Source organism: Halichoeres trimaculatus, unplaced genomic scaffold, assembly GCF_033239565.1.
Source record: "Halichoeres trimaculatus isolate MK-OKI-2021-1 unplaced genomic scaffold, fHalTri1.1 fHalTri1_scaffold_15, whole genome shotgun sequence".
Classification (NCBI taxonomy): Eukaryota; Metazoa; Chordata; class Actinopteri; order Labriformes; family Labridae; genus Halichoeres; species Halichoeres trimaculatus.
Window position 1 is genome coordinate 20,600,215 of NW_027437193.1, and position 27,742 is coordinate 20,627,956.

The 27,742-nt window shown below is 38.8% G+C and overlaps 1 protein-coding gene across 1 annotated transcript in view; it reads left to right on the forward strand.

Annotated features, from left to right (window-relative positions):
- LOC141803770 (BMP/retinoic acid-inducible neural-specific protein 3-like) overlaps nt 1-27,352 on the forward strand; it is a 34,259-nt gene extending 6,907 nt beyond the window's left edge. Inside the window, exons 3-8 of the mRNA XM_074687770.1 lie at nt 6,059-6,261; nt 10,275-10,492; nt 14,069-14,174; nt 18,736-18,972; nt 21,814-22,036; nt 25,909-27,352. Coding sequence (XP_074543871.1) covers nt 6,059-6,261; nt 10,275-10,492; nt 14,069-14,174; nt 18,736-18,972; nt 21,814-22,036; nt 25,909-27,043 — 2,122 coding nt within the window. The 3' untranslated portion in view covers nt 27,044-27,352. The remainder of the gene's footprint in view (nt 1-6,058; nt 6,262-10,274; nt 10,493-14,068; nt 14,175-18,735; nt 18,973-21,813; nt 22,037-25,908) is intronic.
- Nucleotides 27,353-27,742: the final 390 nt, after the last annotated feature.

Below are 27,742 nucleotides of genomic sequence, written 5' to 3' on the forward strand. Positions count from 1 at the left end.
CCCGTCTGAGTGCAGAGGAAACCGGCTGAGGAGCAGGAAGGGGGTGTTTGGTGTGAGCGCCCTGGGCTTCTGCTGCACAAAAACACTGCTGTAGGGGTAATTTCTGCCCTAAACCTTGTGATAGGACCAACTTGTTCCATCCTGGAGTATCACTTTAAAGTAAAAAATGGCACAGCTCTCCCCTATTTTTTGTTCAATGTTGTATGATCTCCATGTAAACAAACTTTGGGTCAACCTTTTAGTTTAGTTGCCCTTAAGAGAATATGTACTATTTTTCATTTACAAACGTCAAATAATTCTATACTCCATCTGTCAGAACCATATGTAGCCGAAACGTTTTGAAGAAAAACTGCATTAGCTGTGGAAGGTAGGCGCGCATTTCCACTAAATGCAAAATATCATACAGATGATGCTGTTACAGAACGTAATTTAAGTGCAGAATATTTTACTTTAACATAATTTCTAACCTCCAAAAGTGGACTTTTGGAGTCTTCACCTCCTGGCCACTTGCAATGCTGACAAAAGCTAGCCATTACCACAGAAAATTATTCGAACTCTGTGTGATTTTGGCGCGTTTCTTCTTGTTCTGATTTTATATATCATTCTGATAGGTAATTATAAACTACCTGTGAGGCGCCTCATTTCCCTTGGAGATCGATGGTGGTGCATGTTATGCACTCAATGTCAAATCAGCAGGATTATATAAAAGAAGAAGAAGAAGAGATGCTGCAGGAACCAATCACATGCGTTGGCGGCATGGATTTCCCGATGTCATCCTAAGGAAAAAAAACTTGCACGACGCGACGTACTGGGCCGTGCTTGTTTACTGCACTGACTGGCTGTGCGCTGTGTTGCGACCAAATGTAGTGGAGCAATGAATCAGAGCATCTGTAATAGTTTAATTTCATTTGAGTCTGACTTTATTGTTACAGAGTCCAAGTTTCTAATTATTAATGCTCATATTATATATTTTTTTACACAATTTATGTTTTTATTATTTTTATTTAATTCATGTTAACATTATTTTATATAATTTATGTTAATATTTTTATATTAAGTTTATTTTCTTGTGTTTAAGGCAGCAGCCAACAGTTCAGTATCAGCATTGACTGAGCAGTGAGCACTATGTTGAACTGGAAAATAAACAGTATCACAAAATATTTACTCTGACCTTTATGAATCCTGCACCTGATTAATAAGGTATGGAAAACTAAAACTAAACTGAAACTAAACTAAAACTAAGCCTTGTTGGAAAAATTAAAACTAAATAAAAACTAGAAATACCGCTCCAAAACTAACTAAAACTAAACTGTAATGGAAAAAAATGTCAAAACTAACTAAAACTAAACTATAATGGAAAAAAAATGTCAAAACTAACTTAAACTAAACTATAATGATAAATCCAAAACTATTTTAACCTTGGTGTGGACATGGCCTGGAGGTGCCTAGGAGAAGAGTCGTGACGTGAGCTTGAAAGACAGCTGACAAGCAGAAGAGATGGCATTCAAACTTTGACAGCTTTGTAAAGATTGGCTAGCGATTGAAGCTGGGATGATGTGATTGGATAGAGAGAGAAAAGCTGACACGCCCCCAGTCAGCTGGTGTGAGAAGCGGGAAGAGTGAGAAAAGAAACAGAAGAGTGCGAGCACACAGTCTTCATCACTGAGCTTTCGCTAAGCTCTATTTTTTTAAGGAAAATAAAAACACCTCAATGTTTTTTTAAAGCTGATATGTTCAAACTAATCATCTCAACTAAGTTTCTCAATTAAGTGACAGCAGAGCAACACTTTATAGCGAGCCTTCTTGAGTTTAAACATCCTTTCTCCATGAGATGTTTTTGGAGGATGAGTGTAGTCTTCTTAAGTAAAAATTATGAAAGCCCCATTGTTGAGGATAGGCTCACATATCATGTTGAAGGGTCAGTTTATTACATAAAAAAAGAACACTGATTCCACTTTAATTTATGTCTTTCAGGTACAGGGTTTAGTTGGAGGTTGGCTTAGGCTCAGTTTGATGCAAAGGTTAAAACAAGTTGAAATAACTATTATTGGTAGCTGTGTCAAAATATAACAAAATCTGCTGCAAAATCACAACACAGCCTGCTTCTATTAGTCATTTGTTGTTTAATTCATTACAAAACGTAAAGCTTTAACCTAACTAGCTGACACGTGCTAACAGCTTAAAGCTTAAACTCATGCTAGGTGCTGCAAAACAGTAGCCGAAGTGTGTTTCCAAAGATAGAGTGGCATCAAGGAAATTATTTGGCAAAGTTCTTGCTAATTCACTTGTAAAAGCACTTGTTGTCAGACACTGATATTAGCAATCAACCTTTTAGCAAACATTAGCATGTGATAACATCAGAGTAATTCATTAAAATAAAGAAGGAGCTAGTTAATTCTTAAATTAGACAATTATGTACTTGAATTCCTTTAGCAGGATTCCTGTTTGTCTATAGCTTATTGAATTTTGTGATGCAGCCTATTCTTGCATCAAACAAGCACCTGAAACAAAATGGGAGCATTGATACAGTTATAAGTGCTAAAGTGAACACTCCGACTTAACAATGCGTTTATTGCTGCATTATTATTCAAGAATGCTCTCGTGCCTAGTTTATTATAAGCTTGTGTAACACTATCGGTGGCTGTAAAAGGTAGCAGAAAGTGGTCTGACGCTAATGCTGGCTGTTGTCTACAAAAGATCAATGCCAGCTCAGGGCACCTCCAGGTTTGAAGTATCCTTATGTAGTTTTCAGTTGCTGATCAATCAGAAAGTCATGAATTATTAGCGAAACCTCAGTTTCCCAAAGTTTAAACAGCTCATAGCTACAAAAACAGCGTATAGTTTTTCACCCTGATGTTGATCAAAGAACAAAGCTGCTGTGTGATAACAGCAAGCAAACTCTTCCAGTCATTACTCAATAACATAACTAATATATAAGAATCAGGTGACTTTTTTCCTGCCATGAAGTTCTTAACAGAGTTATAAAAGTGACGACTTAATGGTTGAAATTTTGAGTCTGTGCCAAGAAAAAGTACAACAGCAATGTCATGGACATAGGAAAAAAGATACAGTGTGCAGAAGGACTCGTTTCACTGCAACACTATCTCCCAGGTTAAATAAAGTCCAGTCTCAATCAATTCAAATGGACACATCGCTGCCCTCATGAACTTTATGCTATTACCAGGGAACGGATTCAATTTAAGATCTAACAATGGATAAATTACCACCCACAAGCTGAGTAACTCAAACTAATCTTGAACTCTATGAGATACTGTTGCCAGAGGCCTTATGGAGAAGTAGGAGGCAGACTCCAGCTCTGCATCACAAAGCTGTTAAATTATATTTCCTTGCTGTTCAATCCTTGGTTGCACAAGTATTATAAGGAGTGTCTCAAAGCTTTTACTGCTGCATGGAGGACAAAAGATCAGGAACTGATGAGGGAAGTATGAGAGGTTTTAAAAATGAGGAAAGTTGAAACTTAAAACAGACACAAAGAGATTCCTTAAAACAGATCATTTACTTAGTTTTGTAGAGCTTCAATATTTGATGAATTAGTATAAAATGTGTTTTACATGAGAATAAAATGAACTCGTAACCTCAACTTTCATAAAACTTATGTTTGATTTGTTTTAACTGTACATTTTTTATCTTAAAGTCCAGAAGATCTCAAGCAACCCTTTGATTATCTATCAATACACAATCAGTAAACAGATCAGTGATAAACATTGTGTTAGAAAAGTTTATGTGAAATCTATTTACCTTAAACTTTAAGTCTAATGAAGAATTTTCTGTGACTGTCCTTAATCAGGAAACAAAATCAACAAATACAGAACCACTTCTGAAAAACTCAGTTTTCCCATGATACACAAAGTCATCACACCACTCTATTTTCATGGCATACGGTCATGAAGAAAACGAATATTGCCATATTGGCCAGAAAGGAAGAAAACACTTTATTTTTTATAAGAGGACCTTATCGTTTCAAAACTTTTTGTCTTTTTCCTTTGGAAAAAAACAAATTTTTTTGAAAAGTAACATTTTGTTTCTTCAAGGGAAATAGTTTTAATTGTCAATAGAGATAAAAGCAAGTACATTTGATATATTTTAAAATCGTCCTGTTACTGGGCGCCAGTATGGCGAAGTGGTTAGGTTATGCACTCCACAAGACTAGCCCTGGAGCAGTTGGTTATGTTGGTATGATGCAGCTCTGTGAATGAATCTTGAATCTTTCCAGCCAATTGCTTCACCCAAAGTCTAATCAAACAGGCAATCATTTGAGAATACTGATATCTGCTGGTCATTAGATGTACAGCAGTCGTACAGTGACATTACATATGGGATACATATCAGTGGATCTGTAAATATAATGATGCAGGTATTATGCTCAAATCTGCGTGTGAAGTATTATAAGGCCAACCAAATTAATTACCTCCGCCATGGAGGTTATGTTTTTGGGAGAGTTAGTTTGTTAGTTTGTCTGTGAACAACAACTCAAAAAGTAACAAACAGATCTTGATGGGATTTTCAGGAAATGTTCAAAATGGGATAAGGAAGGAGTGATTAAATTCTGGAGGTGATCCGGATCACCGTCTGGGTCCAGGATTTTTTTAAAGGATTCTTTATCATTCTGAGATAGGGCCGTTTTCATCATATGTGTAAATAACTCCACCATAAATGGTCGGATTGGTTTGCAAAACAATACAAAACAAGGTCACCATAATTTCTTACAGATGCAAAAGTACAATCTAGATCCTGGTAATATTCTGGATACTAAGATCTGTGATATGAAATATGTACTGGGTCATCATAATTTTCAACTCTGTCAGGTAACAAATTATTGTACAAACCTCCCACTAACACCAAATTGTAGCAGACAGTCTGCTGAAAGGGAGTATGACATTAAAGTAGGACTAAAGTGTTGTGCGAAAATCACACTATGCTTGGTGGAAGTCTTTGCTCTCTGAGTGCTTTTCTAGTTTATTTCTGAACTTTTTTCCACATTACACAACAATGCTGTCACGTGATTTAAGAGACACAGCGCCTTGTTTGTCTTTGGTCATGTGATATTCTAAAAAATGATACGGCCGCAACACGGGTCTCGGGGCTTCACTATTAGACGTAACATCACCAGTAGTTGGCGGTGCCACTTGCTTTACAGTTAAGTGGCACCGTCTGTTGTAATGAATTATCAACTAAACCCTGAATACAACACGATCCCACTTTTCTCAGACGTATTCTTAGGAAAGAAAATCAGGTCTTATTTTCCAGTCAGTACAGTTATATCCTTGGCAGCCCCCACCCTTACCATGGATGAGACTTTGCTTTAATTACTGACTCCATTGAAAGCGTAAGAGTCGGGAAATAACCCCCCAACCCACCACTACCACTCCACTATGTTTGTTTGTAGATAAAGCAATGTACTCATCTCTACTGCTGTGAAATGAAACTATCAATTTAAGTACGAGTGATTTAAACAGAAACTCTGTGATTACTGTGTCAACCTGTGTTTAGGGGAGGAGGAAATGGCAGCTACATGTAACACTCAGCTCTAACAGACCTGTGATGGTATTGTGTGTGCAGTTGATGGATGTTAAGTCATAAAGTTGATCAAATAAAAGATGTTTTCATGAAATTGCTGAGAAATTATTGAATTATTGTGAAATTAGTGACAAATGTTGCAGCTGGGCCAGCTGTGTTGCTTGTCACGTGGTTACTCGTGGTTTTCTTGGTCACTAGAGGCTCATTATTGGAGCTCCTCAGGGGACACAACATTAAATCTTCATCATGTGTTGGTGATGTAAGTTGCCAATGAATGTTAGCATGCACCGCACAATTCCCACCTCGACGTATGCAACACACATTTTCTTTCTGCAGAGCTTGTTAAACAGCTGCCTGAGGTCTTTTACACTAACAACTAAACTAAGAGAGAAAAATCTGTGTGTGTGTGTGTGTGTGTGTGTGTGTGTGTGTGTGTGTGTGTTTGTGTGTGTGTGTGTGTGTGTGTGTGTGTGTGTGTGTGTGTGTGTGTGTGTGTGTGTGTGTGTTGCTGTGTTTCCAGGGAGTTTGGTCGATGGAAGGTCAACAGCCTTGCCGTGGAGAAGCGGGACAGTCTTGGTGGCAGCGGGGGCCTTGCCCTGCCCCTCGATCCCGACTTCATGCACACCATCCGACAGCTGGGGAGGCGTCCAGCCCTCCAGACGATCACCGAGAGTCTAATCAAGAAATATGGCACCCACTTCCTCCTCTCTGCCACTCTGGGAGGTACAGTAGAGCTCACCAAGCTTCAAAGAAAGCCTCATTTACACAGCTTCTAATATGATTTTTTCTCTTCGGCACATGGGGCACAGATTTTACCGTCTGTTGCTTTACAAACAACAAAGCATGTAATAATATTTTCTGGATCAGTGTTTTTTGGCTCAAAAAAAACATCAATTTGCTCTAGTTTAGAGTACAAAAAAATAATTTGAGAAGGCAGTGAAACAGATTTAATATCTTTGTTTGGCACAGTAGCGCATGATTCACTAAATGGAGATTTGTCTCTTTTGAACACCACTATTATCTGAATGGGAATGGCCTATTTTATCCATTTCTTCTTAAGTAAGTGAACACAAAGCGTATTTTATTTATAAAAGTGACAGTTTGAAAAGTGTTTCCTGTAAGAAAATTACAGATTTGTGGATATTTTATTGGAAATTATTACTGGAAGCAGCTTTTGGCGATGCACCACAGAACAGGATTGCAGTGAAGTTTTGCGTGCCAACAGAAACAGCAGCTGGCCAATAACTGACAGTAAACATATGCTTTGGCATTAACATTACCTCAGAACCGAGGAAAAAGCTTTTCTTTATCATTTTACCACAATATACCAAGGTTTTTTATCCAGTATAAAAAAGCGGAGATGTTGACACTCTCGTCTTACAAAAGTTTGCCCGAGCAAACTACTCTGTAACTTTGATTTTTAATATCAGGGTTTTATTCTTCAGATTCACCTTGAACAACTCTTTATCTCTGTCTGTTAAAAGAATTTCACTTTTACTTTGATGCTTACATTACTTCTGATGTAAGTGTCAGAACGATCCAACCAAAGCTGTTGAAAGCAAATTCCTGAGTATGACCTTGGTTTGATTTGTTGCTCAGCCATCAGACTTTTGACACCCATCTTAAAGAGACTTTACTCAAAAAAGGTCCTCTAACTTCACAAAGAGCAGGTGGAGATGGATTGAAGCATCAACGAAGCGTGTGACTTGGTCATGGAAGACAGTTCTAGTCAGTAGTCAAAGCTGTCTTATTTAAACAATCTGATCTGTGAACTCTTAGGTGGATGTTTCGAAAGAGACTTTAAGTTTGTAACAAAGTCATCCTGAAGAAGGGCTACGAGCCAGAGTGACTTTGACAATGTGACTGTGACTATTTAACACCAAAAAAAAGGAGATCATCAAGGTTCAGTTAGTTCGAGGCTAAAAGCTGCTTTATTGGGAAAGGAAACAATGTCAGCCAAAGAATTGTTTTGAATGATGATAATGGGGAAAAAAACACACTCTCCAACCAAGGCTCCAGTGGCATGTCTACTTCACCAAATTTCAACAAATTTAATGCAACAATTTTTATTTCCTTATCTCAACTTGGTTGTTTGTAGCCTAAGTTTAAGTAATTTTTAGGGGACAGTTTCAGTTTTTAAAGGAAGGACAACTGCAAAGAAGCAGCGATTATGACAAGAACAGCTTAAAGATGCTATGAGGAGAATCTGTTTTAAATGCACTCCCTCACCACCTTGTGACCTGGAGTCTCTACACACTGTTGTAAATTACTCTTGGTGAGGTGTGTGTTTGTTTTGGAATCAAATGGAGATCAGAGCAAAACAAATTTTCTTTGTTCAAGACAACTTTTTACTGGATACAACGCGCCAAGGTAAGGTATTTATCAGTACAGTTACACAGCGCTGTGGATTGAAACGTGACAACAAGCAAACGTAGCAGCCAGCTAAGAGAAAGAGAAAAATCCTCAATCCTTTGGTGACTGACAAAAAGGATTTGGTTATTGGTTGTGATTGCTGGGGGAGCCGTGTAGAAAAGGGCATTACTGTTTGCTTTAGTTTTTACTGTAAGTCCTTCTCCTCAATATGGTACAGAAAAGCTGTCGCATCCTTATGTCCACAGATGTCTTCTTATTTGAAGCGACAGTCCCTAAGTGCTTGTGGCAAGAAGAAGTTTGGGATTAGAGCCAATGAGTTGTGTATTGACAAAATGGCCTTCACATGCTGTTAGAGTTAGGGATGATTCAATTCTGTTATGGTTTGCTAGAGAGCCCATGTTGCACTGAGGACACAAACTTTATCAAATGCACCTAAAGCAGCTTTTTTTGTTATAATGATAAAAAATAACTTTTTTCATGAACCTTTTGTTGACACAGTGTTATCTCTTTTATCTGAAGATTTATAAACCCATTGCAGAATTGAGCTTTTTAAACATTTTATAGGGCACATTTTAAGAGTTTAAGTTGGAAATCAACCATCTCGAACATTGCACATTTTATAGAGGATTAAGTATTTCAGACCTTACGGTGAATTATCACCCTTTTATCATGATACAAGTCAGCCATTTCCCACTGACATTGTGTTTAGAGTGGGCAGCAGAAATGTTCTGATAATGTAATACTGTTCAGTTCCAAGTTATAAATTAAGAAATCTGATGTGTAATGTTATTACTTGAATAGTGATCAGCACTTTAAACAGTAAATGCAAACGCAAAGGAGCAGTGTGATCATCAGACAGCAGCTAATGTTAGCCGTCGTTTAGCGAACATTAGCTGCTCTCTGATGATCACATACAGTTAGCCAGGATGTGAGTTGGGGGGGCTGAGAGGAGTTTCTAAGTGATCTTGCAAAAGTCTTCCTTCTAGATATATGCCTGATAGTAATCCACACTTTAAAATGAGATTATCAGCACTAATATTTCAGTACACCCGTTATTTCAAATGCTACTTCTTAGCTTCCCGATAAGGTTGAGCAGGACCAGATTGATTTACGGCGTGTCAAAGTGTCTGTAACAACACCACAGCGTCAGACGAAGATTAGAGGTGGGGACAGAGATCTGTGTTTTTCTCTGCTGAAAATTATTTCTGTGATTAATTTTTTAGTGATGGTGGACACAGGAAGAAAACTAAACGGATACATGGGAGCGCCGGGCAGATAGCAGATAGCATTGCATACAGCCGACTGCTACAACATTTGCTTGATGTCAGGTTTCAAACCATGGCAGTACGTACTGATAAATATCTCACCTCAGTGCGTTGTATCCAGTAAAAAGTTGTCCTTTTTTTTCGATCCGATCTCCATTTAATTCCAAAACAAACACAAGCCTCTCTAAAAGTAATTTATGACACTGTGCAATGAGACTCAGGGCCAGAAGGTGGGGAGGGAGTGCAGTTGAATATGACATGATCGCCTCACAGAATCTTTAAGTAATTTCTCAAAATGTTAAAGAAACACTATGGATAACCCATTAACTAGCATCAACCTGCAGCTAATTTTGCTATCCAGTAATCTACAACATGACACAGATGTAACCTTAGCCTTCAACCACTTCCTCCCACCCTGTCTTAGTAGCTAAATGCATAAAATGTTGCCTGATTTTTTTTCCCCTATTAGCTTTCACGCTGTCTCTTGTGTAACAAAGGAACCCAAACAGTAACTCAACATGAGCTTGCACTCAGTAGCAGCACTTGATATGTTGTGCGATTTTGAAATATGGCCACATATGCCATTTTCAGTCATCCCATTTTTTCTGGTATTACTTGAAAAAAGACTTTGTGCTTCACAGACCCTGGTGAAGCAGCTACAGAGACACAAAAATTGTATCTCACCACTTTGATATAGAAAATATGCACTTAGGGTTTTGAGATAGCTTGTCATGTAATGATTGATACAGAAGTTTCCTGGTACAACACGTCCTTGTCCCCCAAATAGACAGCGCTAATCTGAGATGTGTTTTGTTTGTATTTTTTAACATAATTTTGGCTAATTTGATGAAGATAATTAAAACAATTAGGACCAAGGACCTTGGTCAGGGATCATGACGGAGCTCTCTGAGGAGTTCAGTACATGCTGAGACCTTGTCTGTGCCTTTTCCTCCAATCATCCAAGCCATCAGTTCCCTCAGAGCACTTAATCACTGCTGCGCTTTTCTCCTCCATCTGAAAAGATACTAATGAAAGGTGATTAGCTCGACTCAGTCACGGCTAATGAAGCTCTTGTTTCCTCTGCCTTGCTGCCATCAGGAGAGGAGTCTTTGACAATATTTGTGGACAAGAGGAAGCTCAGCCAGGAGTCCTCATCCTCTGGGGTGGAAGGTGGGCAAAGCAGCAACCTGAACTCAAGCAGTGCAGGAGTGGTGACCCTGGAGGCCCTCCACCAGCTGGCAGCTTCCTACTTCACAGACAGAGAGAGCACCCTGCGAAGACTACACCACCTCCAGATAGCATCCACCGCCATACGGGTATGTGGTCGTCTGGAAAGATCGGCTTCATGTAGTCCCTGTTTTAAGATGTTGTTATGCAAGCTTGGCATTTGATTGCCTCCGGCATTTACACGTGACAAGAGCAGTATATGAAGCATTAAGTTTGACTGGCTTCGTTTGGCTTCTGCTGATGTTATGTAACATCTCAAAAAGACTAAATAAGTGAGGAGGAAAAGGATTTAGTTTTTATAAAAACAAAATGAATTCACTCATGAGTTGGGCTCATGTGAGCGAAGCATGGTTTATACTTGTAACTGGATCCAAACCGCTGTAGGCACTGAGAAAACTTAACACAGTATTTCATTGTTAGTGTTTTAACTTGAGAAATATCCAAAATACAGACCATGTCATGAAAGCTGTTATTGCTTTAGACTTTTTCATTTTGCAGCAAAGGCTTTTTCTCTCATTTCATCACATTGTTCCTTTACTGATGATGTGACCACATTCATAACACCTCGATCATGACACAGTGAGAAAAAGCATGGTTCAAAATTATTTAGAAAAAAAAACAGGTAGGCACAAGCTGACGTACTTACTTCATCATGAAATAAAAATTACCCCAAAAGCTTTAAACTATCTTTCGGCCATTTTTTTTCTGCATCTATTTTGGTGTGGATCAGTAATTTACCTTTTTAATTAAGTATTAGATGTAAAATACAATCCCCATTTTTAATTGTAATATTTCTAGCACAAGATATTAGAATTATGAGGATTTTTTTATTCATGGTTTAGAAGCCTTGGTAGTGGAGAATTGGAGACATGATGCATTAAAATTTAATCCAAAATGCAAATGATAACAGAAGTTGTCAGGATACCCTGATTTTTAACTTTGGTATTTTAATTCAAACAAATCAATACCAGTCTCAACAACTAAGCACAAAAACAGGTTTTTAAGGATCACACGGGGGTGATGCAAGAACAGCCACTCAAGTCAGACCAACATTTGGCTTACTGTTAATACTGATCAAAGTTCAAATGTAGATTGAAAATAAGATTTTCCTATAAAATAGGGGTACCCAAAATAAAACATTTTCTCTGAGTTATCAGTCATTTCTCTGAGGAAGTATTTAGAGTGTGCTTGCTGTATCTTCTAATTTTCTTATTTTGGGCCTTTTTGTGCATCAGTGTGGAACTGCCTGTCAACAGTCTGGAACTAATAGAAAACAGAAAGGGACCAAGTGACTTTGCTGTGTCTCTCCTCTACTGTCAGTCTATTTGCAGCAGACACAAACTTAATGTATTTTGTTTTTGCATCTTCATGAAACGATGAGACAACTTAAAAAAAAAAAACTCAGTTTTTGCAAAACTGTGAATGAGACCAGTCAGCTGTGTGGTGACTGTGATGGAGGGCAGAGCGGAGACACACACAGCAAGACGGGAGGGGCACAACTTTGGTAGCAAACAAACAAAATCTTTCTCCTTCCTGTATGACTTTATATATTTGAGAGTGTAACTGATTTGAAACAGGTTGAAAACGAAGGAAAATTTTGTGCTTCTTCTTTTTCTCTCACTGCTTTATTTATTTGTTGGTGCTCTCCCTCTCTGCTTTGACAGACCATGGTCTCTGTCTCCCTTGAAGTAACTTTGTGTTGAAACTATGACTGATAAGGAGGGGTGCTGAATTTGGTACTTTTATAGGTACCGACTAAATTCTGTCAAAAGTGTCGGGTACCAACACATGCAAAATCAAAACGTACCATGTTAAGGTACCTTAACACGTCCTAGTGACTGTGAGGGAGTGGAAGAGTAGGAGATTTTCCATGCTGGACGTGAACACAGCATTATAAGGTTACATATTAAAGAATAAATATGTTAAATTGAAAAAAATTATACTTTATTATTAAACAAATTGATATGTTTTACCACATAAACACAAAATAGTACCGAAAATTGGTACAATTGAGTACCAGTACCGATTGCCAGGTAGCCTACCAGGCAATGGTACTGTATCGTTTCAAATGTGAAAGGTACCCATCCTTAATGACTTATTTTTATTTTTTTAATAGCTTTGATGCTAATCGATACTTTCAAAAATTAAAATATGAATGGATGTTGTATGGTATTTAGAATTTAAAAAAACATCTCAAAGTAAATTTTTATAAACATCTAATGTTAAGCAAGCATTACAGTGGGTTCTTGAAGACGCTGATTCGTTGTCCAAAGTGTTAAGCATTAATGAGTTTGAACACATTATGATTTCTTTGATAAATCAATCTTTGCTTAAAGCTTGTGTTAGTTTACTTAACTAACACAGAGCAAAGTTTGACACTTTGGTGGCTCAGCTTAAAGATAACATGCCCTAAATCTTTTAAATCCAGCTCAGGGAATATATTTCCATGACTTGTTTAATCAGGTAGGATTAAGAACAAATGCTCATTTACAGATTTGGCCTGACACTCTGAATCCTCACCTGTTAGCTGCAGGCTGCAGGAAGACTGTTAAATACATCACTCTCTAGTTTACGGTTTATTGGTGCTGAAAACTTATACATTAACATCGATGGGTATGATTCGATTTGTAGTGGACTCTGATGAATAAACTGTAGTGTTACATTTATTGTGAGCTAGTCAAAGATTTCTCCCGTTACCACCTATTACAGACTAATCTACTGAATATTCAGAGCTGTACAGAACAGACCTGAAGTTTTCTGAGAGATTACCTCCCCACCAGCTTTAAAGGGGAGAGTGAGGAAGCAGAACAGGGGAGCAGCCGTGCGTCCTGTACTATAAAACACCAATCATCCATTTTATCATCTGAAGTGGCTATTAGAGTGTGTGCATTAATCAGCCTGAGGGGCAAACGTGGATGCTAAAGTGAGTAGCCACTGATGAAGACAAGTGCCCTCACCAAACTGAGGACGTGTTCTCCTGGTTATGAATCAGCCTGATGGATTGGACGTATCATTCCATTAATTTCCAGCCAGGCTGACTTCCATTCATTTGCCACTTTGTGTGTGTGTGTGTGGAGTTGAGGCAGATTGAGGATCAGAGCAGTGAAGGGAGATGAATACTTCGTTTTATGAAGGATTGAAAGCAGCACCTGCGACACATGGCCACTCATTAAAATCACACTTTTTAGGGTACTGAGTGAAAAATAAAAAGATCCTAACCATGAGTTTATTCCCATAGGTAATGCAGGGTTTTTTTTTCAGTTTTTGTGCATCAGAATTTGTAATTTTGTATCTCAATTAATGGCTGTTTTAATGATGCAAGCAGAGAAGCTGTTCAAAGTTTCAGACAGTAATAAGTTGATTTCTTCTATCGGACTGGAACAGATTATTCTGTGTGAGGAGGGAAAGCTTTCAAATAGGAAATCTTTTTAATATTTCTTCACTGTGAGTCATTACATTCAAAATTCATTTGAAGCAGAAAAAGCCTTTTTACTCTGTTCTGACCTTCATTTTTAAAGATATGGAACCAAAATGAGTTATGTTTTAATGATACAGCTGATACCTGTCTCCACTGACTTATCTCAGATTACTTGCCTCCTTTTCTCTTTATTCAAGCATAATGAAAGGGTGGGAAAAAGAAATCATAAAATAATGTATTCTTCCAGGTGACAGAAACCAGAACTGGACCGCTTGGATGCAGCAACTATGACAATCTAGACACCGTCAGCTCTGTACTGGTTCACAGTCCAGAAAACAAGGTCCAATTACAAGGTATGTGACTGCTCATGATGCTTCGTGTAGCCACAAACATTCTTCACCATCATAGCAAGCTCCTACTCTAAGTGTTTCTGGATGTTTTGGAGATGGTATGAAAAATTTGATCTTAGAGGTCACACAGCTGAACATCAGATGTAAGTGAAATATATGGAGTGTGAAGATTGCTAAAGATATTTACGTAATATCAGGCTTGAAATATCTAGTCATGTCTGGAAATGGAAAAAAAGGGTCTCCCTGACAGCAAAGTGCAGTGAAAATGTTCCAAAAAGAGCAAAAATGACTCCAGAAATAGTGCTTTGGTTAGAGTTGTTAATAACTCACCTTAGTATGTGGTAGAGCTGGCTCCTTCTGCAGAGATTGACACCCCAGCTTTCAGTTTCTTAACAAAGGAGCTGAACTGACCGGCATCCCCTGTGAGCGATATACTTTCTATGACAAAGAACTCACACAACCCAACTCTGATTGAGCACACTCGCGATCTTAACATCTTTTAAACAGCATAGTTAGAAAAAAACTCAACCCATCCAGTGACTGTTGTTTGTGTAATGTGCCATTCAGACTGAAGTCATTTTTTTCTTTGTGTGTGGTTTCCAGTGCATTTATCTGTCTCCACATCACTTATTAAATATGGCAACTGCCATAATTAGGCTCCATAACACCTTTAAAAAAACAACCGAGTCAAGCCAATGAGACCGGAGGAGGAGCACTGAAAGAGCACTTTCCAACCAGTGGTACCAGGAAATTTTAGTAGCAGGGACTTTACACTGTTAACCTGGATAAGTTGAGTTTACTTGAAAAATGCTTGTGAACCGGTTACCTTAAAAAACCTAAGTCATAAAATAAGTCAATTTAACTCAACATCCTAAGTAGCTACGATTATTATGGAAAATCATTCTACTGAATGTCTTTAATCGAATAAAACTGAAGCTAATTTGTTACAAATTAGGATATTAAGTAATGTTAAAAAAATATTGCATATCACTGTAAAGCATAATGAGTTGACCTTACTCAAAACTGAAAGATGTGATATCAATAAATTTGCCTCATGAATTAAGTAAATGTAATAATAAAAAATTGCAGATTTAAATAACTAAATTAAATAACATTTTAAAGTACATGCCGTGACACACAGACAAACAGTCTGTGTAATGTGGAGCACAGAGAACCTGTTCGACTGCAGCACGTCTAGAAGTTCAGCAGGGTCTTATATCGACTGTGTCCCCTCCTCACTCACGGTTGCAAAATGCAGTCACAAACTAATGATTTTAAGTAGTGCTTACTTACACAGTAACAAAAGTGAAATCTACTCAGAAATCATAATTTTCGACACTGAAAACTCAGACATTTTAGTAAACTTAACTTACTAAACAATTTTAAGTTTTCGTAGCTTAGTTCAATGGAGTATTTTGAACTTTGGGGTTTACAGTGTAGAAACTAAAATGTTCCCATGGCCCACTGTTGTTCACTGCGGCCAGAAGATTTGTGAAGATTTCACTAATAAGATGAGTGTAGTAACTACACTGTGGGGCATGTTACCTGCTATCACCATGCAGTGTTCCTCATACAGTGCCTAGTTCTTGGTGAGTGGCACCGTATGAGATGGTATTTGAATTATTTTTTTCATGAATAAAGTGAAGTGTAATGCATCAGGACATGAGTCAGAATTAAAGATTGAGAGGGAAAGTCACAACACATGACTAAATACTTTGTTTCTTACAAAAGAGCAAGTGTGAAACAAAACAGCTGCTGAAAAATAGTCATAAATCATGTATAAGCAGCTTCTGGATAACTGATTTGAGAGTTTGTTGTATTTGATGATGTGGTAGAGCTAGAAAAAATGGATAAGATGCTTTGGGGAGGTAAGATTTTATTGTTTCCTCAACCATTTGTTTTTTAGATTTGGTTTTAATTCTCTATTTGCCAAAATGTAGCAGTGTGGGGAAATCAGAGAAGGATTAAAATCACAGTGTATGTCCTTCAGCTTTATTTTGTCCACTCTGTTTTAATCAAAATATATTACATTCGAATAAAATACTGTGTCATTTATATACAATCACCTGAATAGGCCCTGATAAATAGACCTGTGTGACTCAACCTCTCAGGGACATTTGTGGATTTAGCTGCTGGTTCAAGGTGAATAAGACACAGACAATGATTAATTCAGATCATTTACCTCTGAATTAATCACTGCCTTAAACACACCTGATAAATCAGTAAGTATCAAAGCATTTAAGTATCTCTTCTGGTCGATATCTGCTCTATGGCTTTCAACTACTCATTACTCACCTCTCTCTTAGCAACACCTCAACTCAGTGTGGGAGGAATTGTAAATTGTCACTGATCAATGATATCTGGGACAAAAGGAAATGGTTAAAAAGATGTTAGGGACAGTCTAAAGTGTTAAGGTTAACTGAAAGTAATAACTCTATTTTTCCATAAGCATGCTCAAAATGAAAAATATTTGGAAAAAGACTTAAAGAATGAAACTGATTTTGCTGCAGTTTCCTCTGGCAGCAGTTCAGCTCCACAGTATACGTACTTCAACTAACAGCATACAGTCCCCCTTTGTCCTGGACCTGGTTTGTTGACCAGATAAAGAGCCCTGCTTGAGTATCTGAGGCAGCAGCTGGGCTCATAATCAGTTTGAGGCCTAGAAATAAATCATATTCCTTAAACACGTTTTAGAAGTTGGCAGCATTTGTCGTAGTGTAAAAAAGGAGTGATATGATCTTTATGATATGCATAGATTTTTGACCTAGGGAGGATTACAATACAGTGCCAATCAATATGACATGATACAATATGAAATAAGACAACACAAAACTGAAACCATGTGGTACGAAACAAAGGTAACGATACGATACAAGACAAAGATACCTAACATTAAGATGAGATGACACATGATAAATTAGAGTGTTACATTCATTGACTACTGTTAATAACTAACTAGAGTTTAACTAGTGTTAGAATTATGTAATGTACATTAACTAGTGTTGGATTCATTTACTACTTTGGGGGTGGCAGTGGCTCAGTCTATCGGGACTTGGATTAGCAGTCTGAGGGTCACTGTTTCAAGCATAGACTGTATATAGAGTGGACAGTGTGGCTCCGCCATTTACCATTGTACGATTGTGAAGCCAAAATACCCCCGTCACAGGCGCAGCCATTGAGGCAGTTGTGCAGCCAGAGTCTGCGCAGTAGAGACACTGAGGGATTCTGGAAGAATCTGAGTGGAGCTGGGACAAAAACAATAATTATTTTTTTTCTTTCGAGTCTAATCATTCCTTGACTCTACCTCCCGACATATTTTACAATCCCCCCAAAAAATGCAGGAGAACGGCAGCTGTCAATCATTGTTAAACATTACATGAAGCCTTGTTTTTAACCTTGTATAACTAACGAAAACAAAATTATCCAGGAAAAAAAGGACTTGAATACAAGACAGTCAAATGATATTTTTTAAATTACCACAACAATCGGACGTGAGAAACATTTCTACGAGGAGCAATAATTTTTTAAAGTTTCACCACAGCCCATCTGGAATGACTGAAGACCCGGATTTTTTAACTCATACTGCAGCCAGCCACCAGGGGGAGCAGTTTTTGTGGAGACCTCACTTCGAGCCGAGCAAGAGGATGTCCATTTTTTTTTTACAGTCTATGGTTTCAAACGCCAGAATGAGCCAAGATTGGGAATTTGAAGATAACTTGGGAGGTGTTTACATAATTTCCAGAGCACTGTCAGGGGTGCCCTTGAGCAAGGCAGCAAATCCCCAACTGCTCATGTGTGTCCTGAGAGTGCAGCACCATCACTCTGTCCTCTCTAATCAGTGCACATTTCTGTGCAAAGTGCTGTTGCATGAATCAGAGTGAAAAAAAAAACAGAATTATCCCTGACGGGAGAAAATGTTTGTCAACAAAAGATTTGTTTTTCAAGTTTCTCGAAATAAAACCAATGTCTTAATTGAAGCAACCAAACAAGTTATTTTTTTCGTACCCTAGGCAGATTGTTTTCTTCTCTTTTCATGAATCATTTTGTCTTTTAATACTTCAACAAAGGACCCCTTTAAGATGAATTAAGTGTGCCTGGCTCATCTTAAGTCTAATAAGACAATTTTACAAATACAAAGACATAAACAATGATTTAGATTTCAGTTTGTTCAGTATAACATAAAGTACTTTTGAAGAGATCCCATCAGAATAATAATGTTCCATCCTTTTACCATCAAAAATAAAAAAAATGTCTGAAACTGAGAAAAAAGGGCTCTCAGATGTTTAGGTCTATTTTCACCTTTTTTTTTTTTTACGGATTTCAACACTGAGACTCTGGCTGGTGCTCATTGGGAGTAATCTAGAAGTTAAGTAAGAAATACTTGAATTTCCTTCTCCAGTGATTCCTGTTTTCACGACAGTGCAGTCAGTCAGTGCAGAAATCAAGATACATGGCAACTATTCGTATCCTTTTTGTGCTTGAGGTAGAAATGATTAGACCTCACGAAACTTACATTGAACAGAGCCTCAACCATCACCTCTGTCCTTTCACTCCTCTTCCACAGGGCTACAGGTCATCCTGCCGAGCTACTTGCAAGGCCGCTTCATTCAGGCGGCTCTGGACTACATCGGCTGTAAATCTGAAGGTCAGTTTGTGTGTCAGAGCAGTGACTGCTGGTGCGAGTGCAGCGTGGACTTCCCTCAGTGTAACTGTCCTCGCGCTGATCTGGACACACTGGAGAAAAACCTGCAGCGCCACACAGATGCCTTGAGGCTGGCCAACCAGGAGTTTGAGGAATCAGGTGAGTCAGCCTGTAATTCGCAGTACCCCTCAAAAAGCAGAGCTGGAAATGTCAGTGTGAACAAAGCCTTTCAGAAACCTACAGGTCGAACAAAGGCTTGTAAATTCTTATGAGCATTTTTGTCAGACAGGATTACGTTCCTATGAAGAAAAGTCACAAACTTGGATATAAGGTCGGGCATCTACACATGTCTTTGTTCTAAATGCATTCCTGGCTTTCAAACTCTGCCAGCTGCTCAACGAGGAATGATGAGAGCTGTCAATCAAAGTGTCAGATCAAATGATGGTTCAGATGTTCTCATGTGCTCAGGGCTGCACATATAAAAACAGACTCTTCAAGAAGTCCATCTGTTGTCTATAAAGTGCTTTGAAGATTCTCATACCAGAGGTGGAATGAAAGACAAAGTTTGACGTCTTCTAAAATAAATATGCTGATTGATCTTTTCAGGAGCTATATGAGTACAATCTGGCTTAAGCCCCCCCAAAAAACATATCTTACACATGATGTGTTGTTCATTTATTCATGTAGAAATATAAGTGCAGAACAATCTTAAAACCGTATGAAAACCAAGGTATATTTAAGGTGTATTTTGTATCTTTAGACATGTATTAGTTGTATACTTAATCATTAAGTGTGAAACTCTAAGTGCAAGCTAAGCTTTTATAAACAATACTAGTCATCTTAAGGGTGTTTTAAATCTTTCATTTAAATAAGATATAACATTTTCTTGTTAGTACTGATAGTTATTGCTCATGTTTACTCTAGCTGAGCAAGCTTCAGAATGTGCAATATCAGCCTCTCCCACTGTTCCTGCACTTCTTCCTGCTGTATTGTGGTTTTCCTTCAGTGTTTCTGGGTCAAGATGTCAAAAGTGGGAGTAAGAATTGGTTCATTATTTACATTATTAATTTAAACCTGAATTTATTGTTTTATGTGATTTTTTTTAGTTTACAGTGTATAGTTTTATTTTTTATTTTTTGCAACTTTGCTTAAAAGACAACCAGCGTATGTTCAAAATACCCTAAAACAATGTGATATGGGACCTTTGAGATGTAGGTTTGCTTAGTTATGCTAACTTAGCTTCGTTAGCGGTAGCTAATCATGACTTCACTGCCAGAGGATTCCTCCATGGGGTCTTTGTGGATAATGCTAAATGTTTTTGTTTGCTGGAACTTACACTGTTTTTGTCGTTAAGCTAGGCTAACTTCAGCCAGATTTAGTTTTATTTTCAGTTTGAGATAAACTCATATGAGAGTTCTCATCCTACTCTCAAAGAAGTAAGCCAACTAAAAAAAATCAAAAGTTGATTTGTTCAACTTTAATTCAGTGTTTCTGTCTTACCACTTCAGCTGGACCACCACTGCCCTGTGTGAGTTCATTTCTTTTTCTACAAGGCTAGGCTAACTGAGCTAGCTGATACGCCAATTGTTTTTGTTTTGTTTGTTTGTTTGTTTTTCTTTTTAAATTCTCTGAAACCACTAAGGAGTTTTGTCTTTTGTGAGAGACTCTGCATACAATGTTGGCTCACTGAGGGTTTTGTTAGCAATATTTTTACATTAATTTTCTAATCTAGGTTTATTTTATGCTAGCTTTAGCTCCTTATGACAAACATAAGAGGATACTCCTTCCTCCTTTTCTCTCAAAAGGAAAGCTTCTTTTTATCTGAAACTACAAACTTTAAGCAGTTTAAACATTCAAATCTGTCATAATGGGAATATTTGTGAAATAAACATTTCAGTTGTTTAACATGTTGAACCATTCATTTATCTCTGTTGATTGAAGCGTTGCAGCTAGAGCACCACTTAGCTTAACATCGTGTTTGTAAATACAGCTGTGTACCATTGTGTAGGAGCACTCAGTATCAACCTCCCTCCATGGTCATTTCTTTAAGCTCAGTGCACTTATGAAAAGCCTCAGCACAAATAAATAGCCAGCAATTAAAGCAAAGCCTGGCTGGCAGCCAGTTCCTTTAATAATGTATCGTTGCATTAATTTTGAGACAGTGTCGTAATTGCCATAAACACATCACACTATTGGAGAGAAGATCACTTGGCTTGAAGAGCGTTTGCATGGTAATTTAAGCTGATATTTGCAGCAAATCTTAAGCTGTTACTTGGAGGGAAGAAGCTGCTGTTTAAGAAAACATATCCAAGGTTACACTGGGATATTATTTCAGCACCACTGTTGAATGAACTGACTTTTAGAGAGGAGCATAAAGATGCACGTCTTTGACTCAAACCCCTGAAGTGTCTCAGCTTTGAGTCTTCTTTGGCATCAAAAATCAAGCCTGTCATTGAGTTTAACAACACTAAATGAAAGCACACACTGCTGTTATATGTGTACCTATGTGTCAAATCTACTTCTACTTTTGAGATGTGGCATGCAAATGCGTCCAAAAGTTTCCCCTTGCAAGTGTCGGAGAACTTTCCAGATATGCACTTTTTTTTTTTTTTTTGTAACGTTTGACACAAGTGATTACAGCGAAACGCCTCGCTCTCGTATTGTTGAAGGCAGGAACAGCAATTTAGCTTTCAGTGTCACTCTAGCTAATTGCTGCTTTGAAGGTGTGCAGTGCTGTATTCTGGGAGAAAAAAGACGGTGATTAACATATAGCTGGTTACAAAAACAGAATATGACAAGCAGATGAGAGAAAGAATCCTCCCTCCAAAAGAAATCAGGAAAACAAAACCTGTTCCTCTGGCATGTTGCAGCTGTTATCCCTCCTCTTGAGCTGTTTGCTTTTCTGGGACAAACATTGAGCAGTTTTTTGTTGATATTGTTACCCTGCGGCTCATAGCCAGAGGCAGTTTACTTATTCATGTTTCCTCCTTCTCCCACCAGACGAGTTTCAGAGCTTTGTTGGGAAACTGCCAACCCATTACGCCGTAAACACATCTGTCGTGGAACACTTGTGGAGGATGGACGCCAGCTTGTCCCAGCGCTACAGGCAGCTGGAGACCAGCAGCGACCAGCTTCTCACCAAAGCCCGCCGCATCGCTAACAAGCTCTTCAGCCTCAGTAAGAGGTGCAGAAAGCAGCCCAAAGTCGCCCTGCAGAGGCCGAGGTAAGGGGCGAGACGAGACGGGGGACGAAAGGGGAGGAATATTTATGCTGCAGTCTGTTAACCCAAGGTGCTCCCCAAAAACTTATAATTATGAAAATGATTTATGTGCCGGGCGCTGGGAGAAAGCAGCCGAGCGAAACAGCGGTTATTAGAAGGCACTTGAGGAGGAGGAGTTGTGGAGAGAGGTGAAAAGTGCTGACAGGAGCAGGGCTGCTCTTCTGTTCGAGACAAACGGGATCATGTTGGGGCCAAACAGACTCGTTTCACTGTCTGCAGATTTAAACTGCATTACAATCAATCCAGCATCTTAGATTCCTCATATAATAATCCATTTATTTTAACACAATCACATCCCGGAATTTAAGCTGCAGAGGCCACGAGTACTATCTGATTTTTTTTTTATCACCATTACAGCTGCTGTTTCAGCATCACTCCCATGCTGCACACTAGATTTCAGCAGCTCTTAGAGACCTCTGTGGTCATAACTTCCCTCAGATTTATGCCTCTCTCATGCATGCTCCATGTTGATAGCTATTTCTGGCAAGGAAATTAACTAAATGACACAATCCATCAGCTCCGAGTCAAACGCAGGCACAGCCTCCTCAGTCCACAATCCAATTACACATCTTTATCACACTCCTATTGCTTGTAAAGAAGGATTCAATAGTGTTGCAGGGTCACAAAGTAAAGCAGTTTTTGTGTTGGTTTTAAAAAAGGATATTGTGCTTTTTATTAATCCTTCTTTTCACACGGTAATTGAATTTTAACTGCATTGTTTTTGTGCTGCGTCCAGCGTCAAAGTAGTACAACTTAAAAATACAGATAAAGGCTTTAAGACTGCGGGTATGGGTGTGTTTATCTATTTGCATGTGGGTGTGTGTCTGCGTGTTTCAGAGGCACCCATCTGCTCCTCAGCGGGGGGATTTCAATAGATTAAAATGCTCATTTTGATCTGGTTCTGCTTCTCTGTCTCCAGCAGAGTTGGAGTTTGACAAAAGTTGTTTTCTCGTATCAAAACAACACATACTTTTTTTGAAAGGCAGGATTAATGTTCCCTCTCTGCATAATCACAAAAACAAAAACATAACAAAGACTCAAAATGAAAAACCAGATTAGATACTCTGCAGAAACTGGAGATGTTCCAATCTAATTCTTTTTCTTCCTGATGCTGATTCTGATACCTAGATTCATGTTTTGGGCCAAAAAAAACCTTGGATGTGAACGTGATAAAAAATAACTGACATATTATGGAAGGAGAAGTGCTGATTGTTGACATTTAGCTCTCTGCTAGCAAAGCTGGTTTTGTTTGTCAGATTCACTCAATAATGTGTCTAAAACGTGATGAGACAAAAATCAGTGCAGTCTCAGCTTTATCGTCTTCTCAGGCCAGATAATCATGATGAATGGTGCTCGCCAAAATTTGAGCAAACCTCATGATTTTACTCTGAACAATCGTGTGTGATGAAACAAAACTTTGGAGGAAAAACTGCCACAGTGGTGCATAACAGGGAAATCGCTGTCAGAGAAGTTTTGTGTAAAGCCAGAATTTCTGGCATAATGACCATAAATAATTTAGAAACCATCTGTGACTAAGATGCGGTCCACATTTCAGTCAGGTATTCACTGTGTGTTCAGATTTTGAATGTTGCCTCTGTTGGGGTTGAAGTTTTAGTGAGGCAGCTCGGTATCTTACCATGGAAAGTGTGGATTACATAGATATTCAAACTATGATTTAAAATATGCTCCACACGAAGGCTACAGCTATCAAAAATTTTAGTATTGAAGTATTCAACTGAAAGTTCCATCAATCAATCTGATAAAACATTTTTTTGTTTAGTTAAAGAGCAATTAGTTTTAAAATAGTTTTAAACAAGTGGAAAACAAGACACTTTAGATGATGCATTTTAAGTTCAATGACATCTGACTAGAAATTAGACATTTTAACTAGGAATAAGACATATTCTCCATTAGAGTCTTTGCAGTTCAAACTAGAAAAGCACTCAGAGAGCTCAGACCTCCACCAAGCATATTGTGATTGTCACCAACACTTAAGTCCTACTTTAATGTTATACTCCCTTTCAGCAGACTGTCTGCTACAATTTGGTGTTAGTTGAAAAGTGTTGAAAATGATGATGACCCAGTACATATTTCATTTTCCAGATATTAGTATTCAGAATATTGCCAGGATCTGGATCGTACTTTTACATCTGTCAGAAATTAACGTAGCCTTGTTTTGTATTTTTTTGCAAAGCAATCCGACCATTTATGGTGGAGTTATATACACATATGGTGAAAATGGTCCTATCTCACAATGATAAAGAATCCTTTAAAAAAATTCCTGGATCCAGACAGTGATCAGGATCACCTCTAAAATTTAATCACTTCTTCCTTATCCCATTTTGAACATTTCCTGAAAATTTCCTTAAGATACGCTCTTTACTTTTTGAGTTAAGTTGTTCACAGTAAACTAACAAACAAACAAACTCTCCCATAAACATAACCTCCTTGGCGGTGGTAACTAAAATTATGATACCTGCTGTCTTGGAGCACATTAGGCACCTATCTTCATAGGAGAAACAGATAGTATGTAATAACACTGTAAATGTGTTTGGAACTAAAAATTAACTTTATCTTGTTGAGTCTTGTTTTGTTTTATGTTATGTTTGTTTTTATGTATAGGTCTTCCTCCACTAATTATTTACATGCAGTCACTTGCCATCCAAAACATGCCATACTCAAGCACAACTGCACCCCTGCAGCACTGTTCCCATGCGGGATGGTCCACAGTCACACTACTCCAAATTGAACTAGACTTAAAGAAAAACGTGTGGCCTGGCTACGTCATGAAGTGCCTGTTTACACAAAGCACAGTCGTACAATCCCACAGTCTTATGTCACAGATTATATGTGATGTCCAAGTGTACCAAGCTGTAGTCAACCTCTCCAAAGGGAGCCAAAGAGGCACTGCAAAACACTGAACTCTTATAAACTGTTTTTGTCTTATTTTGAGTAAAAATTGTCTTATACTCAATATGAGCCACATTTAACTGATCAGTCCAGAAAAATGGCTTGTTTTGAGTAAAAAAAGGGCTCTAAATTGCTGGTAACAAGTGAAAAAAAAATCTGCAGATGGAATAAGAAAAATGTGCTTAAAAATTTGCTTGAAACTAGAATATTATCTTAATACAAGTAACTTTCCTCTTGTTAAATTAGCAGATTTTAAAAAAAAACTTTTTACAAGCAATTCAGACCACATTTTTGTCTTTAAATAACTTGAAACAAGCCATTTTTCTGGACTGGTCAGGTGAATGTGGCTCATATTACGTCTAAAAGGACATTTTCTCCTGAAAATAAGACAAAAACTCTTGACAAGATTAAATTACTTTGCAGTGGGAGAAATGAATCATGACTGAGCACGGCACACTGTTGGTCACTCTGGCCAAACAAACTTGACTCTGAAGTGTGCTTGTTAGGGTTCAGATGATCAGTGTGACTGTGCCCTGAGAGGGACTGCTGGGAGCCTGGAGTCCGTCTGTGAGTGGTTTTGGTTAGGGGAGGGGCCCAGCGGGCACTGTTCGTTGAGAAGCAGCCGGTCCTGCGGATAAATACACGCTGACACAGCAGTCTCCAAACTCCAGAAAAGTTGCTTGATTTGTTGCTAGTTAAAAAAAAGGCGTCAGAGGGGTCTGAAAAGTTCAGCCCTAAACTACACCCACTAAACAAAAACAATCAGACTATTTAACGATCATGTGTTAACCGACATACTTGCTGATGTTTCATGTTTTGGTTCTGTAGACTGACACAGATGCTGATACTCCCAGTGCTGTGATCTGAACATTATGAATTAAACACAGCTGTCCTCTCCTCCTCAGGCCTCTGCATTTCTGGCTGAGCTACGCCCTCTCCGTCTTGTACTGCAGTGAAAACAACCAGGTTGGAGTCTTCAGCGATGAGAGCCGTAGCTGCTCCTGTCCGTACAGCCACCCGCCCTGTCAAGGCCTCATTCCCTGCACTGTGGGCGAAGGTTCCCGCTGTGCCTCCTGTTCAGTGGAGAACCGGACACGATGCTCCAGCTGCAACCTGGGCTTCACCTTGACCCAGGGGGCCTGCCGACCCGCTGTGCCAGACCCTACAGATCCCTACCTGGGCTTGGAGAGTGACCGAGACCTACAAGATCTGGAGCTCCGCTACCTGCTGCAGCGAAGAGACCCTCGCATCACGCTGCATGCCGTGTTTGTGAGCAACGATGTGCGTGTGAACACTTGGTTTGACCCGTCCTGGAGGAAAAGAATGCTTCTCACACTCAAGAGCAACCGGGTGAAGTCCAACCGTGTTCATATGCTGCTGGGGCTCGCTCTGCAGTTCTGCCTCACAAGAAATAGCACGCTTGAGCCGGCAATGTCTCTGTTTGTAAATCCCTTCGGGGGCAGCCACTCAGAAAGCTGGACCATGCCTATAGGTCAGCACGGATACCCAGACTGGGAGCGGACCAAGCTGGATATCCCTTTGGACTGTTATAACTGGACGTTGACTCTTGGAAACAGATGGAAGAGCTTTTTTGAGACTGTTCATTTCTACTTGAGGAGTCGTATCAGGGACCCTGCCGGAGTGACAGGAGGGAACAAGAACACAACAGTGTACTACGAGCCTGTGGAGACAACAGAACCATCCAACAACATTGGCTACATGAAAGTGAACAGCATGCAGCTGTTTGGATACAGTGTCCACTTTGACCCAGAGGCCATCCAGGACCTGATCCTGCAGATAGACTACCCATACACTCAGGGATCACAGGACTCAGCCCTGCTGCAGCTGGTGGAGCTGCGCTACAGGGTTAACCGCCTCTCGCCTCCAGGGGCTCCACATGTGGATCTCTTTGCCTGTCTGCTTCGCCACAGGCTTAAACTATCCGCCGCAGACGTGAGCAGGATACTCACTGCCCTGCAGGCTTTTAGTGCCAGACAACCAAACCACGTAGAGTACGAGGCAAATAAATTGTGCAGTTAGTGGACACTATTAGATGTTTTGTACTATTTCCTCGCCACAGACAGACTTGTATTCTTTGTCAGCTGGATCTCTTTGTGTTAAGTGTGTGATTTGTTGTTTAAGGCTTTGTTGTACATACACTTTGTGCAATTAAATTTGGTGTTTTTATCATTTCAGTGTAGTTTTATGGATTAAAACTCCCATCTTAAAAGAAACATGATAAAAAAGGATTAATTAAATTCAGGATTGGAAAACAAAACACTATTGTTAATCATAATATATATAATAATCTATTCTGTCTTTAAATGCAGGATGGTAGAAATAAATATCTTTTATATTTAGCGCTGTTGTGTTTTAGTTTGCAAACAAACTTTATGAGAAGATGACAATATACCAGCTGCCCAAAGGTGAAGCCAAAAGAGTTGGAGCTCCACATCCTCAATGAGAGCAATTGAAACATGGGTCAAACCGGTGAATTAAAGCACGGGGAAAGGTTTCCTAACACATTATTTCTGTCATAAAAACTGGTTCTTAATAGAGTTGGAAACAGTCCGTAAAAGAATTAACTCAGTTTTATTATTCTGATGTCACAGACATTAATTGAACAGTTGAGCTGATGTTCTCTCAGGTTTATGGCTGTTAACATCACTAGCCACGTATACATGGGCCCAAATATTCCACTTGCATTTAGTTTATTTGCTCAAACCGAAAGAATTTAAC